The sequence below is a fragment of the Oryza brachyantha genome, chromosome 2, assembly GCF_000231095.2.
Source record: "Oryza brachyantha chromosome 2, ObraRS2, whole genome shotgun sequence".
NCBI classification, from domain to species: domain Eukaryota; kingdom Viridiplantae; phylum Streptophyta; class Magnoliopsida; order Poales; family Poaceae; genus Oryza; species Oryza brachyantha.
The window spans coordinates 27,290,932-27,317,415 of NC_023164.2; the positions used below are offsets into that span (position 1 = coordinate 27,290,932).

The 26,484-nt window shown below is 42.1% G+C and overlaps 4 protein-coding genes across 4 annotated transcripts; 2 read left to right on the forward strand and 2 right to left on the reverse strand.

Moving 5' to 3' along the window:
* The first annotated feature begins 991 nt into the window (after positions 1 to 991).
* LOC102706919 lies at positions 992 to 14,492 on the forward strand. Its single transcript, XM_015833802.2, has 17 exons — positions 992 to 1,326; positions 2,433 to 2,551; positions 2,694 to 2,739; positions 2,987 to 3,059; positions 3,144 to 3,201; positions 3,472 to 3,567; positions 3,794 to 3,911; positions 4,379 to 4,645; positions 5,489 to 5,590; positions 5,772 to 6,129; positions 6,219 to 6,332; positions 6,518 to 7,149; positions 7,363 to 7,556; positions 8,121 to 8,343; positions 8,918 to 9,037; positions 9,879 to 10,643; positions 11,014 to 14,492. Exons 1-17 carry the CDS (start codon positions 1,231 to 1,233, stop codon positions 14,095 to 14,097), a joined length of 6,465 nt encoding a protein of 2,154 aa, XP_015689288.1. The 5' UTR covers positions 992 to 1,230; the 3' UTR covers positions 14,098 to 14,492.
* Positions 14,493 to 16,272: 1,780 nt separating this feature from the next.
* Positions 16,273 to 19,879, forward strand: LOC102712143 (zinc finger CCCH domain-containing protein 19-like). Its single transcript, XM_006648110.3, has 3 exons — positions 16,273 to 16,542; positions 17,378 to 17,488; positions 17,642 to 19,879. Exons 1-3 carry the CDS (start codon positions 16,438 to 16,440, stop codon positions 19,364 to 19,366), a joined length of 1,941 nt encoding a protein of 646 aa, XP_006648173.1. The 5' UTR covers positions 16,273 to 16,437; the 3' UTR covers positions 19,367 to 19,879.
* A 40-nt stretch (positions 19,880 to 19,919) lies between these two features.
* LOC102707193 (large ribosomal RNA subunit accumulation protein YCED homolog 1, chloroplastic) lies at positions 19,920 to 22,708 on the reverse strand. Its single transcript, XM_006649142.2, has 2 exons — positions 22,044 to 22,708; positions 19,920 to 20,522 (listed from the first exon to the last, which is right to left on the reverse strand). Exons 1-2 carry the CDS (start codon positions 22,706 to 22,708, stop codon positions 20,108 to 20,110), a joined length of 1,080 nt encoding a protein of 359 aa, XP_006649205.1. The 3' UTR covers positions 19,920 to 20,107.
* A 169-nt stretch (positions 22,709 to 22,877) lies between these two features.
* On the reverse strand, positions 22,878 to 26,435 carry LOC102712421 (beta-catenin-like protein 1). Its single transcript, XM_006648111.3, has 8 exons — positions 25,305 to 26,435; positions 24,708 to 24,792; positions 23,898 to 23,994; positions 23,746 to 23,809; positions 23,609 to 23,665; positions 23,468 to 23,505; positions 23,291 to 23,372; positions 22,878 to 23,174 (listed from the first exon to the last, which is right to left on the reverse strand). The coding sequence occupies exons 1-8, from the start codon at positions 26,349 to 26,351 to the stop codon at positions 23,085 to 23,087; spliced, it is 1,560 nt and encodes a 519-aa protein (XP_006648174.1). The 5' UTR covers positions 26,352 to 26,435; the 3' UTR covers positions 22,878 to 23,084.
* Positions 26,436 to 26,484: the final 49 nt, after the last annotated feature.

Genomic DNA, 26,484 nt, shown 5'->3' on the forward strand with positions numbered 1-26,484 from the left:
TGAGAACACATGAGTGATGGGAGAGAAAGAAAAAAAAAGAGAAAAAATCAAAATAATCTGACATGTGGGACCCACCGACGTCATGTCAGTAAAATCGGGCAAAAATTGAGTCAATACTACCGAGAGATCTTTTTTAAACGGATTATACGAGTCTATACATTTCTGATATTCCGGTTAAAGACGAAAAACAAACTCGGCATGAAGTTGAGGGACCTTAAGTAGACTTTTTCCACTATCAAACTACCCCCTCCTCCCTTCCCTGGGCCTGGGCTCTTTGCTCACAAAATACTGGACCCATATACGGCTGTGTTCTTTCCATAAATAAAACATCAAAGATAAAAGATTATCTATTTTTTATATATATTTAATACTATAAATGACGAAATTAAATTTATTAAATTAAAATTCTACTTTAAAAATATCAGATTATGAAATTCTATATAGAAATATTTTGCAAAACATACGTTGTTTATAAAAGCTGATGAATAGTTTGGCTAAAATAATGCAGCCTACTTCCCTTACTTTTGTACATCTTTTCAAATCCTACAATTACTGGATCTAGACTATGTTCTTTTATTGATGAGGGACGAAAGATTATATGTTTTTTGTAGCTATTAAAAGGTATAAATGATATAATTAATGGCTACAAAGTCGAAAATATACTTGAGAAAGGTATTATGATAAACTTCTATATATAATATGTTTTACCAAAAACATCACTAGTTAATTTATGTGCTTGCACCCTTAAATACCATCACAAAATCAGACAAACTATTATTTCTATATATTATGGTGAACATGATAGGTGCTAAAATGGTAAGTTTAACTTAAAAGTAGCTCTCTATGGGTTGCATTAAAAAAGAAGTTAGATTAAAATAAAGGGAACAGCGTTGGAATATTTAGACGGTGAGAAAGTGTTTAAACGACAATGGGAGGATGAAAAGGAAAATGCAGTAAATACACTACAACACTGCTAGTAGGAAGAACCAGTTACTGGTATTGTACAAGAGAGGAGAGGAGAGGAGAGGAGAGAGAGAGAAGAGAAGGGAAGGGGACGAATTGAGAGAGGGGAGGGGGAGCGTCTCCGGCTGGCTCCGCCGCGTCCGCAAGCTGGCTACCCCACGCTCCTCCCACCACCTCTCCTCCGCCGCCGCCGTTGCAGCCGCGGGGGTCTCCTACCCACCGCCTCTGCCCCCCACTCCGCCCAGTGCGGCGGCCACGGCGCCCGACATGGGCGCCGGCGGCGCCGCCAAGCAGATCGTCGACTCCCTCCTCGCCCGCTTCCTCCCACTCGCCCGCCGCCGCATCGAGACCGCGCAGGCTCAGGTACCCCCGGGATTCCCCCCTCTGCATCCCACCCCACCAGATTGGACTGTTCGCCCACAGCTAAACGCCAACGGGATCGCTAGGGTTCCCATCCAGATCGCCTGCCGCCTCGACACTCTCATTTTAATCCTCTCGGTTTGGCCTTTTACCTTTCATCTCATTGGAGGGAGGCCCGATTCTTCCTCGATTTGGGCTCCATATCGATTGCAGGGACCAACTCTTCCAACCGCTTAGAGATTCCACCTCTAGTTTCCCTATATTCAGTGCACACGTCACAAATGCTAGAGGTCAATTGTTCTATGCTGCTTGTTGCTCCAAACAATTGGCATCCAACCATGTTATTACTACGTCATTCTCTGTCAAAATGCTTCATCACGGGTTGTCCATGAGTACGACGTGTTATATTCGATTTGCCTGTGCTGTAACATCATTGGAAATGGCTGTCATCTTACTCGACTTTTCATGGACCTATTACTTCCCATGTGTGCTCTGGCTCTGGCAATATGTGTCCTCACATGTCGGTATCAGATAATACTGATCATTCAGTCATGTTTCCGAGTGCATGATGATGTTTCTCTCAAAATTTCTTGTAGCCATATATGTTTCCGTACTTTAGCTGTTGCAGTTTAACCGTTAGAGGAACCTTTCTACCTAGGCACTTTCCATGTGAATCTTTGCCATGGATATGTTGTTTTGGTCAGGCCAACTCTAATATCAGCCAACTACTGTGACTGACCTAAGCACTCCAAACCAACGGTGTGCCCTTCTCCTTTCCATTTTATGATATTTGCCCTAAACTCCCTCGATTAAGTTGCCTTGTGCCTGCCTTGCCATTAGCTTGACGCAACAAGGTTACTTGGTTACAGGGGCCTAGCATATGCCATCTCTGATTGGTTACAAAACTCGAACTGCCAGATTCTTGTAAATTGCTTTAGGATTTCCATTCTTCACTTTTATTGATAGCATGGATGCATTATACACTCGAATTGTGTTGTGTTGTTGAGGCATATTTTTTACCTGCCAGATGAACAGTTTCAAAATTGGTTAGTTACATCATCAAGGGAAAGGTTATACTACACTAAAATTCTAATTTTGGAAATAAACAGGATGGGCAATACCTCCGTCCATCGGATCCAAGCTATGAGCAAGTATTGGATTCACTTGCCATGGTTGCCAGGCACACACCTTTACCTCTTTTGGAAGCTCTTCTTCGGTGGAGAGAAAGGTATGCTTATTCACCTTTAGTTTGAAAGCTCTAGCCTTATTCCTGACCTTAATGCTTCCTCAAAATCATTATTGAAAAACACAACAATCACTCCTCACTGTTTTATTTTATTACTGAAGTATTGTTCTTCACTGTTGCACAGTGAATCACCAAAAGGTGCACATGATGCGTCAACATTCCAAAAGAAGGTCTGTTGTTGATTGCCCTTGCCCTTTCCTTATAAAGAACCACTTTATTTTCCACTGTAGTTTGTATCTTGTTAAGAAGCAATGGACATGCATTCTGTAGATATAATTTCTCTGTTTTTCTAAATTATTTCATAGTTGTACATAGTCACCAGCAGGTATTTGATCCCTGATCTCTCAAATCTTTTACTTCCATAATATTTTCGATTGCATACTCTCGTCTAAAATCCTCATGGATGTTATTTTCCAGCTTGCTGTTGAGTGCATATTCTGTTCAGCCTGCATTCGTTTTGCCGAGTATTGCCCACAAGAGGGAATAACAGGTTATTATCATATATATTTGATTCTGTGTTATTGCCGGGCAACTTTCTGAATAGTTGGCTAACTAGCTGTATTATGTTGTCTAGAGAAACTTTGGATTGGCCTGGAAAATTTTGTATTTGATTGGCTAATTAATGCAGACAGGTGAGACATCACTGCTTTTTTACTTAGGTTTTCTTATATGATGAATAAAACACATGCATACCTGTGGTGCATCTTAAATCTGTTTATCTTTGGCTTTGCATTTCATCATAACAACACATTACATGCAATAAATATTTGTTATTTTGTTTCTTTCAGCATGCACTAAATTTCACAAACCTTGTCATTCTCTTAAATTTTGATTTCCAGGGAAAAAAGACTTTATATACTTGTAGAAGTTGAGTTTCTTATCAACTTCTTTACCTTCTGCAGGGTTGTCAGCCAAGTAGAGTATCCCTCATTGGTTGATTTGCGAGGTCTCCTCTTAGATCTTGTTGCTCAACTTTTGGGAGCTTTATCACGTATCAGGTATGCTCTATCATCTTAATTTATGTGGAACATGGGAAGGGGTGTGTGTGTGATGGAGGGAGGCCATGTAGAAACTGTCAGCCTGTCACACTAATGCACTATTATGTGTCCTCTTTGTCCATGACTCCATGTTACTTCAAATTAGGGAGGGAGGGAGGCCATGTAAAAGCTGCTACGTTGTTAATCTCCTTGTCTATGTCACTTAAAATTCTGATGATTCATACAGGTTTAGTTCTGTGACGGAAAGGTTTTTCATGGAGCTTAATAGTCGGCGTAATGATGCGCCTCTTTCTAGAAGCGATTCACTCAGCATTATTAATGGGATGCGCTACCTTAAATTGGGGGTATGATACAAAGATTGTTTACCATTTTAATTATTTTTGTGCCAGTTCACAGTGAGTTGATAAGGATTTAAAATGCATGGCGATAACAATCTGATTCATCTTGGCATGCTATCGTATATAAATTCCAAATACTCTATTAGCTAATATGATACCATTACCATGCTTCAGTTACAAGCCCACTCTTTAGTGAAACCATGATCAAGCAAACAGTATTAGCACGTTGATGAATCTGAATCATCCAAGCTTTTACTTGTGTACCACCATACACAAAATCCCAAACAGTATCTTCTGATTTTCAAAGTTTTAATTTTGTTCAGAGAAACATATCTACATGGTACATACACAAGAACATTAACTTAATTGATACTCTATTCACTTCATCATCTTTCAACCAAATTCTAACTTCATAACAATGCTACGCCATTTGCACTGTAGTTATTCGCTTACCTACTAATCTACCTTTTCAGGTGAAGACAGAGGGTGGATTGAATGCTTCGGTTTCCTTCATTGCAAAAGCAAATCCTTTAAATCGTCCTCCCAACAAAAGAAAGAGTGAACTGCAACATGCTTTGTGCAACATGCTCTCAAGTATACTGGCCCCGCTTGCTGAGGGAGGCAAACATCATTGGCCTCCTCTAGGTGTAGAACCTGCATTGTCACTTTGGTATGATGCTGTTTTGCGAATAAGATTGCAGCTAATGTATTGGATGGATAAGCAAAGCAAACATATTGCCGTAAGTCGAGGTCTTGAAATTTAATTTTGTACACATTTTTGGCATTTGTTCAAAATATTGTATACCTTGACTTTCCGTTGTGTTTAAGAGGCTCCGAAATTATTCTTTTTGTTGGCATTGTTTTTTCATGTGAGGCCTCTTCCAACTCTTCCTATTTTGCTTCGCGTACTAAGCCTCGGTGCACAAATTTTGCCTCACATAATTCCTACTCCCTCCATCCCAAAAATATAACAATATCTAATTCTACATTCTCTTTGCAACCAATTACAGATTTGCACCGCTAAAGTTTCTCTCCTACTTGCTCTTTTCAACCAATTACAAATTTCCATCAACATTTCTTACTACCCGTGTCCACCTCTAGAATTTTTTTTAGTCTGGGGAGAGGGATTACCTTAAGACCTTGTTTATTTGGTCTTGTTTTTGCATTTACCGTGTCCTTTTTGACCCAAGTGTTCCTAGATTACCTTCGCAACCATGCCCTGTACTTGTGCCCCTTACTAATCAAATCGTGAAGTTTCATATCAAATATCTGATACAGTGAAGTAAGCTTGCTAGTAAATTACTAGTTCACATTAGGGGTATTGAATGACTAGCACATACATCTATTTGTCAGCGAGTGTGAGGTTTTAATGATGCTGGATGCTGGATTAGGAATTGTGACATTGATTTGTAAACTGAGTACTCTAATGGAATTTACTGATTTAATGGTTTTTGGTTTAATAAGGCAACAAACTTCACTTTCTATATTATCATCTTGGTGACTGTATTATTCCCTTTTTTAGACATCATTAATTACTGTTGCCTTGTGCATTTTTAATATTTAATGCTGAATCTTCATCACAGGTTGGATTTCCACTTGTAACACTTCTACTTTGCCTCGGTGATTCCCAAATGTTCAACACAAACTTTTCTCAACATATGGAGATCTTGTATAAGTATCTCAAGGTGATTTTTCGTGCACACATGTGATCATATGAAAGGTCTATCATGTGATAATCTCATATTTTCACTACCTAATATTTGTTAAATGCTGTTGCTGATTGTAAACCAGGATCCTGATTTTGGAAACTTATATTCTTCTTTTTTCTGTATGAAGCCTAATTATTCTTAATTGCTTATTATGCAGGACAAGAATCACCGATCAATGGCATTAGATTGTCTTCACAGGCTAGTGAAATTTTACTTAAATGTTTATGCAGATTACCAGCCCAGAAATCACGTGTGGGACTGTTTAGACAGTGTGACCTCTCAACTACTGACTGTTTTGAAGAAAGGCTTGCTGACTCAAGATGTCCAGCATGATAAACTTGTTGAATTCTGTGTGACCTTAGCTGAGAGCAACTTGGATTTTGCAATGAATCATATGATCCTCGAATTGCTAAAACCAGATAGTCTAAGTGAAGCAAAGGTGGTTGGTCTTAGGGCTTTGCTTGAGATAGTTGTTTCTCCATCAAACAAGCAAATTGGATTGGATGTTTTCCAAGGTAACATGGTTTTATGAACTTTCCATTCAGTTTAAAGTTAAGTTTTTTCTGAAAATACACTAATCAGTATTTTACTCTTTTAATTTCAGAATATAATATTGGGCATTATATTCCAAAAGTAAAGTCAGCAATTGAGTCGATTTTAAGGTCTTGTAACAAGGCATATAGCCTAGCCCTTCTTACTTCATCAAAAGCTACTATAGGTATGCTGCCATTTCTCATCATACGGCGAAACATTCAAATTATATGGCAAGTGCTATTATTATTGTCAATTTATTTTCATTCGTCTTCCAGAAACTATTGATACTTAAAAAAAGGGTGTAGCAATGCTTATTCAGCTTTCCTATTTTCCTCTTTATTTTCTTAGTTCTAACATTGGTATTTTCAGATAATGTAACAAAGGATAAATCTCAGGGATCACTCTTCAGATCTGTGCTTAAATGTATACCATACTTGATAGAAGAGGTGGGCCGTAATGATAAAATGACCGAAATTATACCTCAGCATGGTATAAGTATTGACCCTGGTGTTCGTGAAGAAGCAGTGCAAGTGCTGAACAGGATTGTACGATGCTTGCCTAATCGTCGGTTTGCTGTGTTGAAAGGAATGGCCAACTTTATCCTAAAACTTCCTGATGAGTTTCCTCTTTTGATTCAAACATCACTAGGACGATTAGTAGAGCTCATGTGTTTGTGGAGAGTATGTCTATCTGAGGAACTTTTGGCAAAAGACATGCAAAATGTTAAGCGTTCTAGTCTAGGAAGCGATGCACTACAGAGGTCTCCTTTCCATAGATCCAGGGATGTATCTGAATTTCGTGCCTCGGAAATGGATGCAGTTGGTCTTGTATTTCTCAGCTCTGCCGATGTTCAAATAAGGCTTACTGCTTTAGAGTTACTGCGATGTGTTCGAGCGCTAAAAAATGATCTCAGGGATTACTCGGCAAATGAATGGGGTGACAGCAAACTGAAGCTTGAACCGGAACCTATATTTATTATTGACATCATAGAGGAAAATGGGGTTAGTTTTTTATATGTATTTCTGTTTCTTTGGATTTAAGTTTCTTTGAGCTGAACTTGTTTGAAATGAAGTAATTTTGCTGGGAAGAAAACAGAATAAATATTTTCAGCCCTCCAACATTCAGTGGGGCCTTAAGAATTTCTTTGGCTTCTAGTGTCATCATTAAACTGTTTCCCATGCTTGATTACTCAATCTGTCTACATAAATTCACAGGAAGACATAGTTCAAAGCTGTTATTGGGATCCTGGGCGACCTTATGATCTGAGGCGAGAGATGGATCCTGTTCCCTTGGATGTGACTCTTCAATCCATTTTAGAGAGTGTGGACAAAAGCAGATGGGCTCGCTACCTCAGTGAGATTGTCAAATATGCAGCTGAACTTTGCCCAAGCTCTGTGCAGGATGCAAGGCAAGGACTTGGGGTTTCCTGGAATCTTTCTGTGTAATATGATTTAGTTTGTCAACTGTCAAAACCTCCCTTTTATTTCCCTCTGATAACAATCCTGACTTCCCATTTTGGAATTCAAATTAGGCAGTGTCTTCACTCCAGTATGTAAATACTACGCAAAACTGGAGCTTAGAATTTCTTTAAAGCTGTGTGCCCAACATTTCATGAAACTTAACCAGAAGCTCATAATATGAATACAATTATTTCATAGGGAGTTAGAGATCTCCATATAGATGGACTGATATGGAGTTGACTAGCTGAGAGCCTGGAGACACTTAACAGAGATGCATACCCTTAATTTGGTTTATTTGTTAACCTTAACTCAAAGCATGTGGCTTTCTATGGATTGGGTACATTAAGTCACCTTCTCTTCCGGTTGGTTGCCTATTTCACTAAGAGCTGCCTTTCACATGCACATTTGCTATCTCTTTGATGTTGCTAGGTCTCAGTTTCTACACAGTGGTGCTATCTGCATTCATTTGATAAATTTGGGTGTCTTATTATTGATTTATTTTATCTCTACAGATTAGAAGTTGTTAGAAGACTTGAACAGATCACTCCTGTCGAACTAGGTGGAAAGGCACAACAATCACAAGATACTGAAACTAAGCTCGATCAATGGCTGATATATGCAATGTTTGCATGCTCATGCCCACCTGATAGCAGAGAAGAATTTGCCCCCAGAGCAGCCAGAGAGATCTTCCATATGGTTTTCCCATCACTGCGCCATGGTTCCGAATCATATGCTGTAAGTCACGCCTACGTGATTATAGATTTCCCAAATGTTTAACTTGCATTGCATATGACCGTATGCAATTGCATATTTATTATAGCTTGTTCATCATTCTGTCATTGAAATTTCCTATGTTTCCTGTTTTTTTATTTTGTTGATTGTTCTTTCTTTTGCACAAATCTGATTATTCCAACTGAAATCCTCAACACCCAATTGATAACAATGGTAAATCTTTTTCTGAATTGGTAATGTTTATTAGGGATGTAAACTGATGTTTTCTAGAGGCCGGCATTTAGATATTCTAGACTTGTATTACTTATAGATTAGGTTCACAAGAAATACCAACTATAGTTTTTGCCATAAGTCATATCAACTAACTGATGCCTCACATGCCTATGCAATATTGACTTGAAACATCTAATAAGATCGTGGAAGTGTATTAGACTTGCATGCTGAGGAGATAGTGAGCTGACAATGACATGTTGCTGTGTAGCGGTTTTCCACTAAATATTAGTTTCAGCATAGATTAGTTGATTATGGATAATGCACACTAATTGTTTCCCTTTTGGGCTGATTTCTGTATCTGCAGTTTGCTGCTACAGCTGCCCTTGGGCACTCACATCTGGAAGTATGTGAACTCATGCTTGGTGAACTTACATCTTTCGTTGAGGATGTTTCATCAGAAACAGAAGCAAAACCAAAATGGAAGGTACAGCAGATTAACTTTGCCACTTTATCAGTTCATTGAATTAGTTACACGCTAACTCTGCTGTGGCCATCTTCATTCAAGGAAGGGCATTTTTATTTCATAGACCTGTCCATATTTCTGGAGAAAGCGACTATTGTTGTTCGCCTAAAATACATTATGTAATTCAATCAAACTGAACTAATCTCGCTGTTTTAAGCTACCGCCCTAGTTCCAATAGCTTGTTTTTGTATTGACAGATCTTATCAATCTTTCTCTATTTCATAATATACCTTTGAGACTGAGAGTTGGTACTTGGTACCAACTGTTTAATCTAATGAATTCACATGTCTATTTTACATGCTAGCCTCTTTACACAATTTAAGCATATAAATATATAATTACTCCATCAAATCCAAATACTTGTTGATTTGGACACACTTAGGTCAAACTTTAGAAACCTTTGAATATTTATCTTTTTATATTCTTAAATTGGATTTAGAAAATGCGAATCATGTATGTAGATTTGTCTCTGAAAGTACTTTCATGATATGGAAATCTATTGGGTTTTATAAACATAACACAATAGATTATATTCTTAAATTGGATTTAGAAAATGCGAATCATGTATGTAGATTTGTCTATGAAAGTACTTTCATGATATGGAAATCTATTGGGTTTTATAAACATAACACAATAGAAATTAGTGGTTAAAATTACAGTTCTACTCTGTTCATGTGCAAAACGACAAGTATTTGTGATCGGAGGGGGTAAACGTTTCATTCTTCTCTTCAGATCATTTTGAAATGGGAGGCACAGTCATGTTACCTCTCATTCTAGTGACCAAATGTGTTTGTCCCTGCAGAATCCTAGGTCTCGCCGTGAGGATCTGCGTACACATGTTGCAAACATCCATAGAATGATAGCTGAGAAGATTTGGCCTGGGATGCTTAGTCGGAAACCTGTTCTGCGTTTACATTTTATAAAGTTTATTGAAGAAACATACCGCCAAACCATGTCATCATCTGATAACTTTCAAGATTTGCAGCCTCTACGATATGCACTAGCATCTGTTCTGAGATATTTAGCTCCTGAATTTATTGATGCAAAGTCTGAGAGATTTGACAACAGATTACGTAAGAGGCTTTTTGACCTCCTCCTTAGCTGGAGTGATGATTCTGGCAGCACATGGGGACAGGAAGGCAACAGTGACTATCGCCGTGAAGTTGAGCGATATAAAGCTAGCCAGCATAGTAGGTCAAGGGAATCACTTGACAAACTTGCATTTGACAGGGAAATGGCTGAGCAGTTGGAAGCCATCAATTGGGCTTCGATGAATGCCATTGCTTCTTTACTATATGGGCCATGCTTTGATGATAGTGCAAGGAAAATGAGTGGTCGGGTAATATCATGGATCAACAATTTGTTTAGGGAACTATCTCCAAAAGCACCCTTTGGGCATTCACCAGTTGATCCCCGAACGCCATCATATTCAAAGCACCCTGATGGGGGACGTTTTGGAGGAAGGGACAAACAGAAAACTAGTCACTTGCGAGTTCTGTTAGCAAAAACTGCATTAAAGAATACTTTGCAGACAAATTTGGATTTGTTTCCTGCTTGCATAGATCAGGTAAGTTTTGCTTCTTTTGCAAGTCTACTTTCTGATCTTCTATGAACAGGCCAACTATTTGTATGTTACATTGATAGCATTTGTTTAATGAATTGCTCATGGTGATTTTTCTCTCGAAATAGCTCATTAGTGGTATCTTATTAGTTAGTTCATCCTGCATAAATTAGGATTGCACCATTTCCTCGAAGCGATTCATTTCCTTTTAGCAAGGTTTGGGGTCCTTGGGATGCTTCATGTCACAATTACAGTTGCTTGAATAAAAAAATTCTCAAGTGCTTCTCACTTCTCAGCAATTGGGATATTGTTGTGTTGACAATTTAATTTTGCTTTCCATCACCTGTTAAATGTCGACAATATCTATCATTTGCAGTGCTACTCTTCAGATTCTCCAATATCAGATGGTTATTTCAGTGTCCTTGCTGAAGTATACATGCGTCAGGAAATTCCAAAGTGTGAAATCCAGAGAATTTTGAGCTTGATCCTCTACAAGGTGGTTGATCAAACAAAACTGATCCGTGATAGCGCCCTTCAAATGTTGGAAACACTCTCTCTCCGTGAATGGGCTGAAGATGATGCTGATGGTGTTGGGCATTACCGGGCTTCTGTTGTTGGCAACCTGCCAGATTCCTACCAGCAATTCCAGTACAAGCTGTCCTCAAAGCTTGCCAAGGACCATCCTGAGCTCAGTGAGCATCTATGCGAGGAAATTATGCAGCGCCAGCTTGATGCAGTGGATATTATTGCTCAACATCAGGTCCTCACATGCATGGCTCCTTGGATAGAGAATCTCAACTTTGTTAGACTAAAAGAATCTGGTTGGAGCGAGAGATTGCTGAAAAGTCTTTATTATGTGACGTGGAAGCATGGTGATCAATTTCCTGATGAGATTGAGAAACTGTGGAGCACCGTTGCAAGCAATACTCGTAATATCATTCCTGTTCTCAACTTCTTGATCACCAGAGGTATTGAGGATTGTGATGCCAATCCATCAGCAGAGATTACTGGTGCATTTGCTACATACTTTTCAGTTGCCAAGCGTGTTAGTCTGTATCTTGCTCGGATTTGCCCACAACAGACCATTGATCACTTGGTATGTGAGTTGTCTCAGAGAATGCTAGAGGACGATGATGAACCAGTCAGGCCTGGAAAGGTTGATACTTCTGCGAATGTTGTGTTAGAGTTTTCTCAAGGACCTAGTACCTCCCAGGTGGCAACAATAGTTGATAACCAGCCTCACATGTCCCCCCTGCTTGTCCGTGGTTCTCTTGATGGCGCAATCAGGAATGTTAGCGGAAACCTAAGCTGGCGGACATCAGCAGTCACTGGCCGAAGTGTATCTGGCCCACTGAGCCCATTGGCTCCTGAAGTAAGCATTCCGAACCCCACTACAGGTCGGTCAGGCCAGCTCCTTCCAGCGTTAATGAACATGTCAGGGCCATTGATGGGTGTCCGAAGTTCAGCTGGAAATCTGAGGAGTCGTCATGTTTCCAGAGACAGTGGTGACTACTACTTAGATACCCCAAACTCAAATGATGATATTTTACACCAAGGTGGCAGTGGAGTTCATGGGATCAATGCCAATGAGCTCCAATCTGCATTACAGGGTCACCAGCACTTGCTTTCACGTGCTGATATAGCTTTGATTCTCCTTGCTGAAATTGCATATGAAAATGATGAGGACTTCCGTGAAAATTTGCCACTATTATTCCATGTCACGTGTGTTTCTATGGATAGTTCAGAAGACATTGTGCTTGAGCATTGCCAGGATTTGCTTGTGAATCTACTGTATTCACTTGCTGGGCGCCATCTTGAACTATATGAGGTTGAAAGCAGTGAACGGGAAAATAAACAGCATGTCGTGAGCTTGATAAAATACATTCAATCTAAAAGAGGTAGCCTGATGTGGGAGAACGAAGATCCTACCCTTGTTCGGACTGAACTACCTAGTGCTTCACTCTTATCAGCACTTGTGCAAAGCATGGTTAGTGCAATTTTCTTCCAGGGGGATCTTCGTGAAACTTGGGGCTCTGAAGCACTTAAGTGGGCTATGGAGTGCACATCTCGTCACCTGGCATGTCGGTCACACCAGATATATCGTGCTTTGCGCCCTAGTGTTAAAAGCGATAGCTGTGTATTGCTTATGAGGTGCATCCACAGATGCTTGGGTAACCCTGTTCCAGCTGTTCTGGGTTTTGCAATGGAGATATTATTGACACTACAAGTCATGGTCGAGAACATGGAGCCTGAGAAGGTGATACTTTACCCACAGCTCTTCTGGGGCTGTGTTGCGCTGATGCATACCGATTATGTGCACATATATTGCCAGGTACTTGAATTGTTCTGCAGGGTAATTGACTGCTTGACATTCCGTGACCGGACAACTGAAAATGTGCTACTGTCCAGCATGCCACGTGATGAGTTTGACATCAATGGGTATACAAGCGACCTCCACAGGCTGGAGTCGAGAACTACATCAGAGAGATTGCTCTCTGTGACAGAGACCAGAAAAGTCCCTGATTTTGAAGGGGTGCAACCATTGGTGCTGAAAGGGCTTATGTCCAGTGTTAGCCATGGATCTGCAATCGAAGTGTTATCTAGGATTACTATACCAACATGTGATTCTATATTTGGGAATCCTGATACAAGGCTGTTGATGCACATCACAGGTCTTCTTCCATGGCTTGGGTTGCAGCTCACCAAGGATGCGCCTTCCCTTGGGTCATCTTCACCTATACAAGAGCAGAATCAGAAAGCTTGCTATGTGGCATCCAACATCTCAGTATGGTGCCGTGTCAAATCTTTAGATGATTTAGCTAAAGTCTTCAGAGCATATTCCTTTGGGGAAATCTTCTCTTTAGAAGATCTTTTCTCACGTGCTTCGCCACCAATCTGTGCTGAATGGTTCCCCAAGCACTCATCTCTGGCATTTGGGCACCTGCTTAGGCTCCTTGAGAGGGGTCCTCTGGATTACCAGCGAGTGGTGCTTCTGATGCTTAAATCATTGTTGCAGCAAACCCCTGTGGATCCATCTCAGATACCTCAAGTGTATAATGTTGTCTCGCAGCTTGTGGAGAGTACACACTGTCAAGAGGCTCTGAATGTGTTGGAGGCACTTCTGCGGAGCTGCAGCGGTGTAACTGGCGGTCAAGCTGATGATATTGGAGGATTTGGTGAAAATGGTCATGGGATGGGGGAGAAGATTCACCAAAGCATGCTTCTTCCTCAATCATCATTCAAGGCTAGGAGTGGACCTCTTCAGTATGCTGCTGGTTCAGGGTTTGGGACTTTAGTGGGGCAAGGCGGTGGCAGCGCTGCAGATACTGGAGGAGTGGCCACCCGAGATGTGGCGCTGCAGAATACACGCTTGCTGCTTGGGCGTGTCCTTGATACATGCGCTCTTGGCCGAAAGAGGGATCACAAGCGCCTGGTGCCGTTTGTGGCAAACATCGGGTAGAAATATGGTTGGTCGTGCTAGTACTCTTATGTGCTAACTGAATGCAGCTAAAGCTAATTTTGTACAGCTAGGAAGCGTGATCTGAACTCATGGCTGGAACCCACCGTCCAGATTTTGCTGTGCACGGGATGACGAAGATAAAAGCGCTTCCCGCCGCCATAGACAAACTAGGCAACAACTCAATTTTGACTGCTGTCTGTAATATTGGAATGTGTTTATTTATCCCGCAATCGCATACAGCTGCAGGTTTGAAATAGACTACATGCAATTCATTGGATGTACATACATACAGCATGATAAGCTCCTTTTTTTCCCCCTTTTGCTTGGCTAGTGTGTATATTGAAATGCTTGGTGACATCCCGAAGGGACTCTAGCGCAGTATTGATTCATTATTATTGTTACCTGCTGTTTCGTTCATTTATGTCTGGAGACAAGGTGATTGCTTGGTTTCGCTACTGTATGTTGTGTTCATTTCACTACTGTAGTTATTTTCTGTTCTAAAAGGCGGGCACTATATGTCGCGATGAAGATGCCAGCTTCATCTTTAGGGGTGCTTCTGTGCAGAGTTTAGTTTTGGTCTTATAAAAACAGCCACTTGTTACTAGTCTCACACGGACTACTATTTACTAGCAGGTACACACTCGTTAAAGAGAGTTTTTGGATTTAAAGAAAAAATAGGAATCCAATCTATTTTCATTTTTCACTTGTCTATTTAGCTTTTTTAATGAAATTGAAAAGTAAAGGGGAGAAACAAATGAGAAATAGCTTCGTTGCCCATGATGGGCTTTTATCTAGCCGTAAGAGTCCTATCAATATTTATTTAATCTTATATGCGTTCTTATATACGTCTCGGCATATTAAAATATAACACATTCTAAGAACCACACTGTCAGTTGTTACTCATCACTTGGGACAAGTGATAACAAGTATAAACATATGCATAAGAGCAAGGTCAATTGAAAAGCTGGCCACTAGCTCTAAAACCTTTTCATGTCACTATAAGTTAACATAGGATAAACTTATACAATAATTACATATAATCATATACTATATCATTAATCTATGGTACATCTCTTATACACACATATATATATATATATTGTCTTGTAGCATGTGCTACAGTTGGCTATAAATTTGTATCCTATTTTTCTTCTTTCCTTTCTTTTTCTCCTTTATGATATAATAATTTTGAGCCTGCTTACATCACTTATTGTACTCATTCTAATGCAACTCACTCATGGTAGTGGTGGTAAGATGAGAGAGTGTACCACTTAGGATGATGCCATTAGAAATACTTTTAATGTGACTATATGCTATTCTTTCTATGACCTACAACAATATTTTTTTAGATCTAGTTGTTTGTGCATCCCTATTTTAATTGATTTAATTTACAATTTGATTCAAAATTATGCAACTAACACCCCTTGATAGAAAAACAAATTATATAAATCCAAAACACTTTCCTCTTCCCAAATTCACGGTCGTTGTTAGCTTGGTTGTTAATGACACCCTATCCATGGTCACCTCTTGCCATCGAATAATAAAATCTCGCTATCTCCGTCCTCCCATTAAGTAGCATGTTGCTTATTTCCCTTATCCAGATCTGCCACTGAGCTCATCTGCCGATTGGTCACCTTAGTCCATGATTGCAACAATGGAGCGCCTAAAGTTGATGGTACTTAGGCAAAAGCAGAGGAGCCCAAGGCAAAGGTGATTATCTAGCAACCATAGCGATATCGACTTGACAATGTTGCCATACTTAAGTCATCAACATAAAGACAATAAGGTCATTGGATTTAGGCTCAACAATGCCATATGTGATTTCAAACTTTACTGTTCCCCTTTTCTCTTTTTTGATCATTCTCCTTCTCCCTTAAAACACATGTGTCCACTGTAGATCACTCTAACGGTCGATGGAAGATAAGTCGTTTTATTTTTTTTACTTATCTAAAAAGTTATTGAGATAATTTGTCATAATAAAATATTATGTTAAACCTAAATAGCACATATATTCACTAAGGACCGGCACATGTAGATGTACAAGTATAGCAGAGGAGAAAGAGTATACAGGAGAGGGAGGAATGGCAGAAACTGGGACCCACAGGAGGCCAGGGCAGATCTGGCCATCGTGAGCCGATGACGACTGCAGGTGCCTGTGCTGTGCTTCTTGCTAGTGTGCTGCGAGTGTAGAGAGGCAGGCAAGGCAACACGACACCACCACACAATCAATCAAACAAAGAAAAAGAAAAAAAAAGAGACACATCACATCTCTCTCCTCGCTCGCTCGCTGCCCGAATCCTTCCATCCATCTCATCCCCTTCCTCGCCGCCGCGCGCGCCCATGGATTCCGCCGTGCGACCGCCGCCCGTCGACGAGGAGGACGCCCGCCGCCGCCGGAGCACCGACTGCATCTACTTTCTCGCCTCCCCGTTGACCTGCAAGAAGGTCTTCTTCTTTCTCTCGCCTTGATTATCTGCTCGCTTGCTTTTTTTCTTCTTCTATCTTTTCAGCTTTTTCCGTCTTGTCTAGCTCGATTACCTCCCGATCTGCCGCTTCTCTCGTCTGCTACACCCATCTCCCCTTTCGATCTGCCTTCCCGCGTCTCGTATCTAGGGTTTCTTTTCATTCCCTTAATTTTGTAGTGCCTTCTTCTTATCAGTATATATTTATATGAAATTATTTCTTGCCTAGACGCTACAGTATGCTAGGGATTTAAACTACTCCTAGTAATTAACCACTTGTAGTATGAGATATTGAGATGAGATGCGCTCGGCTCGCAGAAACCGTGTGTTGCTCCTCGCCCGTTTGTCCAGCCACAACGCCATCCTAGGTTTTCACTTCGACTACTTACTTACTGCACTAACAGCAGCCTCATGTGTCAGTGTATGGAGAATTGGAGACATGCCATAACAGCAGCCTCATGTGTTATGGTGTAATGGGGGGACAAAAAAGCATGTCGTCGCTCTTCATACCATCATTTTTACCTGCATCAACATATCAGCTGGTTCTTTTCTACCTATGTGACCAATATAAGATAGTATTGTCTGCTCCCGTCAATACTCTGCCAACCTATACTTCCCTTGTCGGTTTCTGGATCTGAATCTTGCTTCCATATGCATGTATGCAAACTTCCATTTTAGAGTACATGGTTGGGTATTGTAGCCAATGTCTGTCGTCGTCGGTTAGGAGCCAGTGGTTTATTTCCTTTGTCGTTTCTAATTTATGTGTAATACAGTCTTCACCTGCAAATACACTGACATCATCTTTTTCCTTCACTCAGGGAAGTGAATGTGAGTACCGTCATAGTGATGCTGCCAGGGTGAATCCTAGGGATTGTTGGTATTGGTTCAATGGCAACTGTGCTAATCCTAAATGCTCATTCAGGCACCCGGTACACCCTTGCTCTCTGTTTTTTCTTCCTCTCTGTTTTTTCTTCAACCAAAACTACTGCAATTCTTGTACTCAGCTACGCATGATAATACCCACTCACTCAATTATTATGAGCAGCCGGGGCTGATAATTACTACTCTTGCTCTCTTTCCAGCCATTGGATGGCCTGATCGGAGCACCCACAACACCACGAACATCTCAACAATCTGCACCGCAGGCACAGCCTGCTCAAGCCCCTGTTTCTAATCCTACAAGTGGCATAGCCAAGCAAGGAGTGCCATGCTATTACTTTCAAAAAGGCATGTGTGCAAAGGGGGATAGGTGTGCCTTCTTGCATCTGCCACAGACTACTGGAAATCCTGCTCCTCAGCACACGGCAAAGGTTTTTGCTCCTGCTTCTGTGCCTCATCCTCAGTTGAAGAACTCATGGACAAAACCGAACGCTTCTGCTCAGCAGAATGCACCTCCTGCCACATTTGGCAGGCCTAAGGACAGTGCTCATAATGGCAAGCCTGCTCAGAAGCCAAGTTTGACAAACAGGCCTGATCACTCAACAGGAATTATTCATGATAAAAGTTCTTACATGCCATCTAGTGTAACAAAGAATTACCGGCCTCTGCCTACAATTGGAGATGATTTAGCTGAAAATGGTATGGAGATGGGTGAATTTGTGAGGGAGCCATCTGCTGGTTCTGATGTTCTTACTGGTGGTGCTGATGACAATGCTGAACAGTCACTCAGGGAAGACCGCAGTACTTACCGTCGTACTAATGGGGATCAGCACATTGGGGTGCTTAGGCAAACTCATGGTAATTATGGATTTGAAAGGTCACACAGAAGCTCATCTGAGAAATTGTTGTCAGAGAGTAGGTTTTCCCACAGAGAGCCCATGCCTTCGCCTGCAGACAATTCAGATTTGCGCCAAAGGCTATTGAAGCAAAGAAGGCTCAATAATCCAAGATCGGGACATGTCTCTGATAGGCATAATATCTATCTTGAGGATGAACGACATGACCATCATCGTCGACGTGGTGAAGAGCAGGCTTCCCACGACGGTGTCTCAAGCTCTCGATTGAAGGGTAGAATAAAACTTCCAGCGGAAACATCATTTGACAGACTTGGCTTACAGCCAGAGAAGGAAAGAGAAAGAGGGCCTCGAGCTAGATCCCCGCCACCAAATCAAACAGACCTTAGAGGGAAGCTTCATGATAGGCTAAAGGCTAGACCAAATGAGGATGTGTCTGCCAATGTAAAAAGTTCTTTGGCAAAGGCAAATAGTGGTGAAGATGCTGACTCATTGAACTTTGCTGGCCCAAAGAGCCTTGCAGAGCTGAAAGCAAAGAAGGTTGTCGGCAGTACAGGTGGACATTCTGTAAAGAGTGCTGGTTCTTTAGCAGGGCCAGTTCGAATGACATCCGAAATAGTTGCCGTCAAGGAATCTTCAGACCTTGTTCCGTTTGATGGCCCAAAACCGTTAGATGCTATCTTGAAGAGAAAAAGAGAGGCAGATCCTCGAAATGCTACTGATTCTGGCAACAGGCTGGAAGAACACACCATTGGAGATGAAGGATCTCAGTTCCAGAACAACGAGGAAGACATAGTTGGGACAAACACTGAGGGAAATGAAGAAGCCTACCAAGCTGATGATGATTTGGTGTATGGAGATAGCATGTCTCCTGCTGATGACATTGCTGCTGAAACTGCAGACGATGCAAGGAAGGAACTGGAGGAGCAGCAAAATACAGAGCCAGCAGAAGAGTACGACTATGAGATGGATGACGTAAATGCAGAGGACGAAAATGACTACCAGGAGTATGAAGACGATGATTTGGAGGACGATGATGATTTTGCGCGCAAAGTGGGTGTGATGATCTCGTGAGGTACGACGCCTTAAGCAACAGTAGGTGTGCCACTATGGTAGACCTACAAATGAGTGACGAAGAAATATGTGTTAGCATCTTCCTCCCATGATCTTGGTCTGTTTTCTTCTGGCGCTAGATACTTTTAGTTCACTACGCCGAAGGCTTCAGCTAATAAAGTTGGGAGGAAGATAAAATTGGCTCATCGGAGGGCTTGTGTTCCAGACAAGCGTCTGGTTGTACTCTAATGTGCGGTGTGCTCTCCTGTTTGTGTTGTATCATTGATTAAATCAAAATGACATAACAGGTTACACAATGTACTTCTATTTAATCATTAGTGCATAAGATGATAACAGGTGAAGCCTTTGCTGGTGGAGAATATACATTGTTCTACCCTCCAGATTTATTATTTCTTTATTTTCTTTCGAATTGTGTATCTTGTAACGTAATTTTGTGTCGTTTTTGTTGGGTTGAATACAGCAGATGGTTCGCCTGCATATATATATGCACAAGAAAAAAAAGAATATGCCACCCCACTCTCCGATCAAACCCAAGCGATGCCTCCAACATGTCTGATAACGCGAACACACGCAAAGAGGTAGCCATTGCGACAGCAGGTCAATTTATCCGAACTACAGGAGATGGGCTCAAAGGGACAAGAAATTTACCATTGAAACATGTTATCTTGGTAGTCTTGGAATACTCCTACAACGTGGTATTACTACATACCACTGTATAAAATTTCCCACGGGGTGTTAACATCATCTTTGCAATGGCTTCAACAGGTCTTTCAGAGGTCCTCGCCGTTGAACATTCTTGTCCTGTTGTTTCTGTGTGTTGCAGTTGCAGCTGCTCGTGTTCAGGTTTGTGCCACAGCCAAGGCACAAACCTTTGCAAGTGGGACTGCATAAGGCATCAAGTGTGATCTCTAAGTGAATGATGTCCCTGATGTGCTTTGATATATCGATCTCCTTCTCTCCAGCTGGGAAATGCAGTCGGTCATCCCAGTCTATATCTTCATCGTCTTCATCTTGGCCGCCGGTTAGCAAAGGTGCTTTGGTTTGTTCTTCTTCAAATATTGTCCCAAGATCAACTACATCAGGTTTCTCCACTCTGTCTTCGGTCAGTAAGAGGGAAAAGTTTGCAAATATACCTTCAGGTGCTGGCTCAGCACACCTGAAAACGAAGCACAATGGGTTCCATTAAATCACTAACAACTTTGCTCATGTTGCGTCAGAAACCAGCCAGAAATGGCCTGTTTGTACTTTCCAAACAATTCATCTATTGTAGACAACTAGAAAGATCTCACTTGGAGCACTAAATAACACTCTCTCTATTCCATATTATAAGATGTTTTGGCTATATCTAGATTTATCCATAGATCAATGAATATATTTTATATATGTCTAGATTTATTAGCATCCATATCTATGCACAAAGGACCATAACATCTTATAATATGAAATGGAGATAATATATATACTAGCCTCATATTCAATCCTGCATACACCTGAAATTACTAGATCTGCAATATTTGCAGGTTTTCACATAACAACTTGGTTGGTGAATAGTTTTTGATACTTGTCATCCGTACAATGCTAGAAGAGATAGTACTATCTATGGGAGATGAACCAGGATTAATCCTCCTTAAATATTCCTCCTACAAAACAGCTTTTACTGTTTGGGTAATGTACTGTAACAAACATGAATAAATTGAGATCCCTAAAGAGTATGGAATGGCAACTTAGAGCATCTCCAACAGGAGGCTAAAACTAGCCCCTAATAATTCCGGATTGGTTTCATCCCAAAAACTATTAGATCCAAAAATCACCCTTCTCTCCAACAGTGGCCCTATAATTGGTTCCCAACATTTTTGAAATGAGCCACGTTAATCTTTTGTCTCAATTAAAATCATTGGTATTCTATTTCAGAGTAAAATGCTGAATATAATCATTCTGCTTGTGTGCACAAGAACTTTATGAGCTAGTATATATTTGTTACGATACTTCAATGTGTTATATCAATATATTTTTTAGGTTGCAATCCACGCTGAGCTACATCATAGAACCCCTATTTAGGCACATCATCTAGCAAAACCTATCAACCAGCCGTGAAGCCGATCGGGAGGGAGACGGCAGCAGCAACAGGCCGGAATCGTTCTCAAGGGTGACGAATTGTTGTATTCGGAGCCCCAGCAGAAGACCAAAATTTAGCTCAAAAGGTATATGTGTTTGGGAATGCTAAAAGTTTGGGAGTGCTTTTGGGCATCCGTTGGAGTGTGTTTTTAGTCTCTAATGCCAAAATTTAATTTTTGGGATTCATATTAGCCTCTTGTTGGAGATGTACTAACCATTGGGATCCTCCATAAGTGAACAGTATATGCATGACTACCTTAAAGTGTACTAGTTGACCCCTAGCTAACCGTCCAATATGGTCTGGATATTGAAATGAAGAATTGCATAAAGACTAAGCTAAGTGTGCCAGCCTCATGGTAGAACTGGTAAAGCCTAGGTATTAGCACACCACTGGTTAGGCCATTGATTTGTGGAGTAGAGCCAATAAGAATAAGTTATAAAGACTGTTACTGTCTTTAGTTGCCTGTGTGATTTCATTTGCATAGTGAAATTTGGTAATTTTTTCTTTGCAAGAAAAGAAAGGGAAGAAGCTAGTACAAGAGAAGGAGGAAGGGAGGCAGACCCGTAGCAGGCGAGAGTGATGACAGTGCGGACGATGCCGTCGAGGCGGAGGCGGCCACGGCGCCTGGCGACGTCGAGGGAGACGAGCACGGGCGTGTGGTCGGTGGCGGTGGGGGTGGAGGAGAGGATGCCCATGGTGGCGGCGCGCGCCCGAGAGTGAGGGGAGGAGAGGTCGCCAAGGCCGAGGCGCTCCAGCGTGGTGCCATACTCCACGTGCTGAACCGAGGCGTCGCGACGGTACACCAGGGCGCCCTCCCACGGAGAACCCTCCTCCTCCTCCTCCTCATCTTCTTCTTCCTCTGGGTCGTAGTCGACGGTGAAGAAGTCATCGTTGACGGAGACAGCGGCGAGGCGGCGGCGGCGCATCCATGGGCATGGGGATGGGGATGGGGAGGGGGAGGGCAGTGGCAGGAAGGAGCGGCGGGTCGTCGGCGGGGGAGGGAAGCGGCGGAGGGCAGCAGCTGGTGATGGTGGGCAGTGAGCAGAGACGCCCCCAAACAGCATCATCATCATCCTCTCCTCCCGGAGGCGGATTGGAATTGGATTGCCTGCTTCTGCTTCTTCTTCTTCTTCTTCTTCGTTTCGTGGGTGGTCCGGGCCAACGCAACTCCTCCCATCACCATCCCATGGGCCCAATGATCTGCTCCTTACGGGCTGCTTCTGCATCAGGTCTTCTTGGGCTCTTTCGACAAAAATCGCCACCTTATTATTTAACCTAACGGCTCATGAAAATGCCAGTTTCTCCGAAAGTAGAATTATTGGGTAAAAAGAGACGTTATGCCTTCTCAGAGATAGAGAGAGGAGAGAGAGAGAGAGAGAGAGAGAGAGAGAGGCAAAAGAACAACATACATGTACATGTACTAGTACAATGCAGTTAGTTTACAAAAGAATAGAATACCCTGCTAATCAGGTACGCTCTTCTTACTGCAACGCAACCAATGGTACACTCTTCTTCTAATCATATCATCATATTCTTCTAAAGATGGGCGCTACACCAATGGTTGCACAAAGGTGACGATGATGATGCAAATTACAGTACACATCACAACGATGCTATGATTTCCGTTGTCCGCCCTTGCGCTCTTTCCTTTTCTTCAGGCCCATCCAGATCTCCAATGTTGTCATGGTACTCCTGAGTTGGACAACCAATACATGTAGTATGATGTATTCAGGTTTACGAACGACAGCTAGCAACTTTGGGCCAAACTCCAATCAAAAGCTGCAAATGCTTCAAAATGAGTGACATACCTGAAGTATACCCTTAACGTCATCCTTAGTCAGCTTGTTTTGTCTTAGAAGCAATTCTATTCTTGTTCTCATCTGTGAATTGCTGAAAAAACATAGCAGGGTAAAAATTATGAGCATTGCACTGCACCACAACCCTTCCTAACTAAATATAACAAGAAATGCTGAAATTTTACTTACCCAGAGTGCCATATATGCCCCAGAATAAGTGCAATTAACTGAAACATAGACATAACTATTATAGACACTTGGCAAACTTATGATCAACCAAGAAAGCCAGACAAGTTGGAAAACAACACTGTCAAGTTATTACTATGGTACCTGGAGTGTGTAAAGCCCAGCTTCAAGTTTGCGATTGTAGCGCTCATCTTCATCCATCTGAGATAACAAGAATGAAGTTAAAAGAATTCAGTGCCTGTTCAAATCTGAGATGATGGCAACAAAGTAGACAAAAGCACCTCTAGATCATCTAAATCGAGACCGTCAAATCTTTCAGTTTCAGCTTTCACTCTTTCTGAATACCTGCAAATTGTAAGCAAAGCATGCAAGATGAAGCCAATAGCAGAAAAACACAAGAATTTTTTCTTAGTTTTCTTGAAAGCAGATATACCTTGTGTAAAATTCCATCAATCGGTCTATCTTTTCACATTCATTCTCAACAAATTTTCCTAGTAACCTGATTTTTCGTGAACCTTTTGTAATACCACCTAAGAAAAAAAAATGCAAAACACCAAACTTGAGGAAATAACTTGAGTATTAGGGTGATGCCATCACTTTGAGTTCAACAATTTTCTCACAGGTGTGTCCGCAGCATCAACAAACCTACATGTATGTACCGCAGACAGGAAAATAGTCCTTAAATGCAAAAGGCAACAGCATTATCATATTCAGAAATAACTCCCCACTGAATTGGATAATTGACTACGGAAAGAAAACGTGTGACTATGGGCAGCGTGCGATTGGGTTACAGCATAGTCAAAAGAGATGTTGTGTTGGTCTAGTTCAATATATATGCAAACGTGATTGTTGCTCCAATGGTGATCTCCTCAGTACTGGTAGATTATTGAAATAACATAACCACAGCTGTCCAAATAGGCAGTCAGGTTTCAAATTCTTGCAAGCTACCCTTGGGTTAAAACTTCAAAAAGAGCAGTATGATTGAGATGATCGGCGAATGAACTACCTAGAAAAGAGTAGCCGCAAATCAAAGGTTGCATACTCACTTCCCCCTAAAAAGTTAGTTTCAACAGTCAATTGTGTGGACTACTAACGTCTGTTAAGCTGATTTACATGTATAAGAATACTATTGTTGATTCGCGTTGTAGGTTCATATACAGAAACAATATGGATGAAGCATTAGAATACTAAGAAAATCATATAAAAAATGCAAAGTTATATTGGAAAAGACATGCCTGCTTACCAAACAATGATGCAATTAGTGAAATGACCCGTTCTTCTAGTGCTTCTTGATAACTCTCCTTTTTGTTTTTCTTGTTAACAGGAATCTGAAAAAAAACATATCCCAAAATAACTAAGAAAGTTACAAATGGGAGCAGATAAAGATATTTGTAGCAAAGGTCTACTACAAGCTTTTTCAGTTGAAACAATAAACTCACTGTATGCTACTAGCACTAAATAATTGCGCAATAGAAAAAAAGCACCTCACATAAGTTCGATCAAGTTGACTGAAACTGAAAGGCGAGCAGGTTGCTCTGTTATAATTTGGAAAAAAAAACTATTTTTCAAGTTACCTAAATCAACAATATATGTGTTTCTTTCCATGTAACCTTGGTTGAAAATTCTGAAGAAATTGATCAAATAGGACTATGCAACCACTTTCATCCATTTTCAGATTTACTTAACAATTCAAACTGTAACCGAAGACCATGAGAATATGAGTTTGTAGGAAATTGTGATAAATTTAGTTCTCCTGCATATCACTGCATCACAGCATTGATTGATACTCAGCATCTGGAATCTTATAAATGAGAAGAGAAAAGGAGTAGCAGTCACTTGCCTTACCCATGAATGCCGCAAAAGCAGTCTTCAGTCCGAGTACATCAACAAAGCGCTCACAAGCAGGTGGGAACCTAGTCATGGCAAAATCGAGGGTCCGGATGGCAGAGCTGTAAGCCAGCTTTTTCTGCTTCATGATGATGATCATGAGCTCGACCCCCTCCGCCTTGACAAATCTCTCCTTGTTCTCCATTGGCATGAGCACACAGCAAAGGCAGTCAAAGAGGTTTTCGAGCATCTCCTCTTCGTCAGAGGTTTTTGGGTCCCTGGACTTGTACATGGCAACAGCCTGCAGCAGGCCATCGACTCCGTTGATCTGGCCCAGGCGCTTCTGGTTGGCGGGGCTGTCCTGTAGGAGGATGGCGAGGATCTCTGAGGCGTACTGCTTGTTGGCATCGAACTCGCGTGCCTTGAGGCGGGCGAGGAGCCAGCGGAGAAGCTTGGTGCGGTCGCAGACAATGTCGGCGAGGTGGGGGCGGAGCTCGAGGAGGTTTTCAACGACTGCGAGGGTGTGATGGACAGCCTCGGCTTCGTCAGGGTCAGCCTCGGAGAAGCGGGAGAGATTATGGACGAGGAGGTCGAGGGCGTTGGCTTCGACGAGGGCATCGGCGAGCGAGTGGAGGCCGGCGAGGTCGTCGGGGTCGTCGGAATCGGTGAGGTCGGCGAGGAGGGAGGCAGCGGCGGCGGCGAGGTCGGTGTTGTCGTGGGTGAGGAGGGAGGAGAGGGAGGAGGCAAGGCCGAGGGGGACGAGGTCGGGGAAGAGGTCGGGAGCGCCGGCGAGGAGGCGAAGGCGGTCGGTCTCGGCGTGGAGGGCGATCTCGGAGTCGGCGAAGCGGGCGGGGTCGTCAGGGTGCTTCATGCGGGCCTCGAGGTTGTCGCGCAGGCGGCGCTCGAAGGCGAGCAGGAGACGCTTGGCGGCGCGGAGGTCGAGCACCTCCACGGCGTCGGCGGCCTCCAGGGAGGAGAGGTCCACCGCCACCGCCCCCGCCCCCGGCTCCGTCCCGTCCTCCTCGGCCTCCGGCCGCTTGCGCTTGTGCGCCGCATCCATCGAAAGGAACCGAATCGATGGCCCTTCCTCGCCGCGGCGGAGGTGTAGGAGGCGGCTAAAACCCTAACCCTAGCCAGCCAGAGCGAGGCGGGTCGGAGGCTCTGCTAGTGCTAGTGCTGCTGAAGAAGATGAG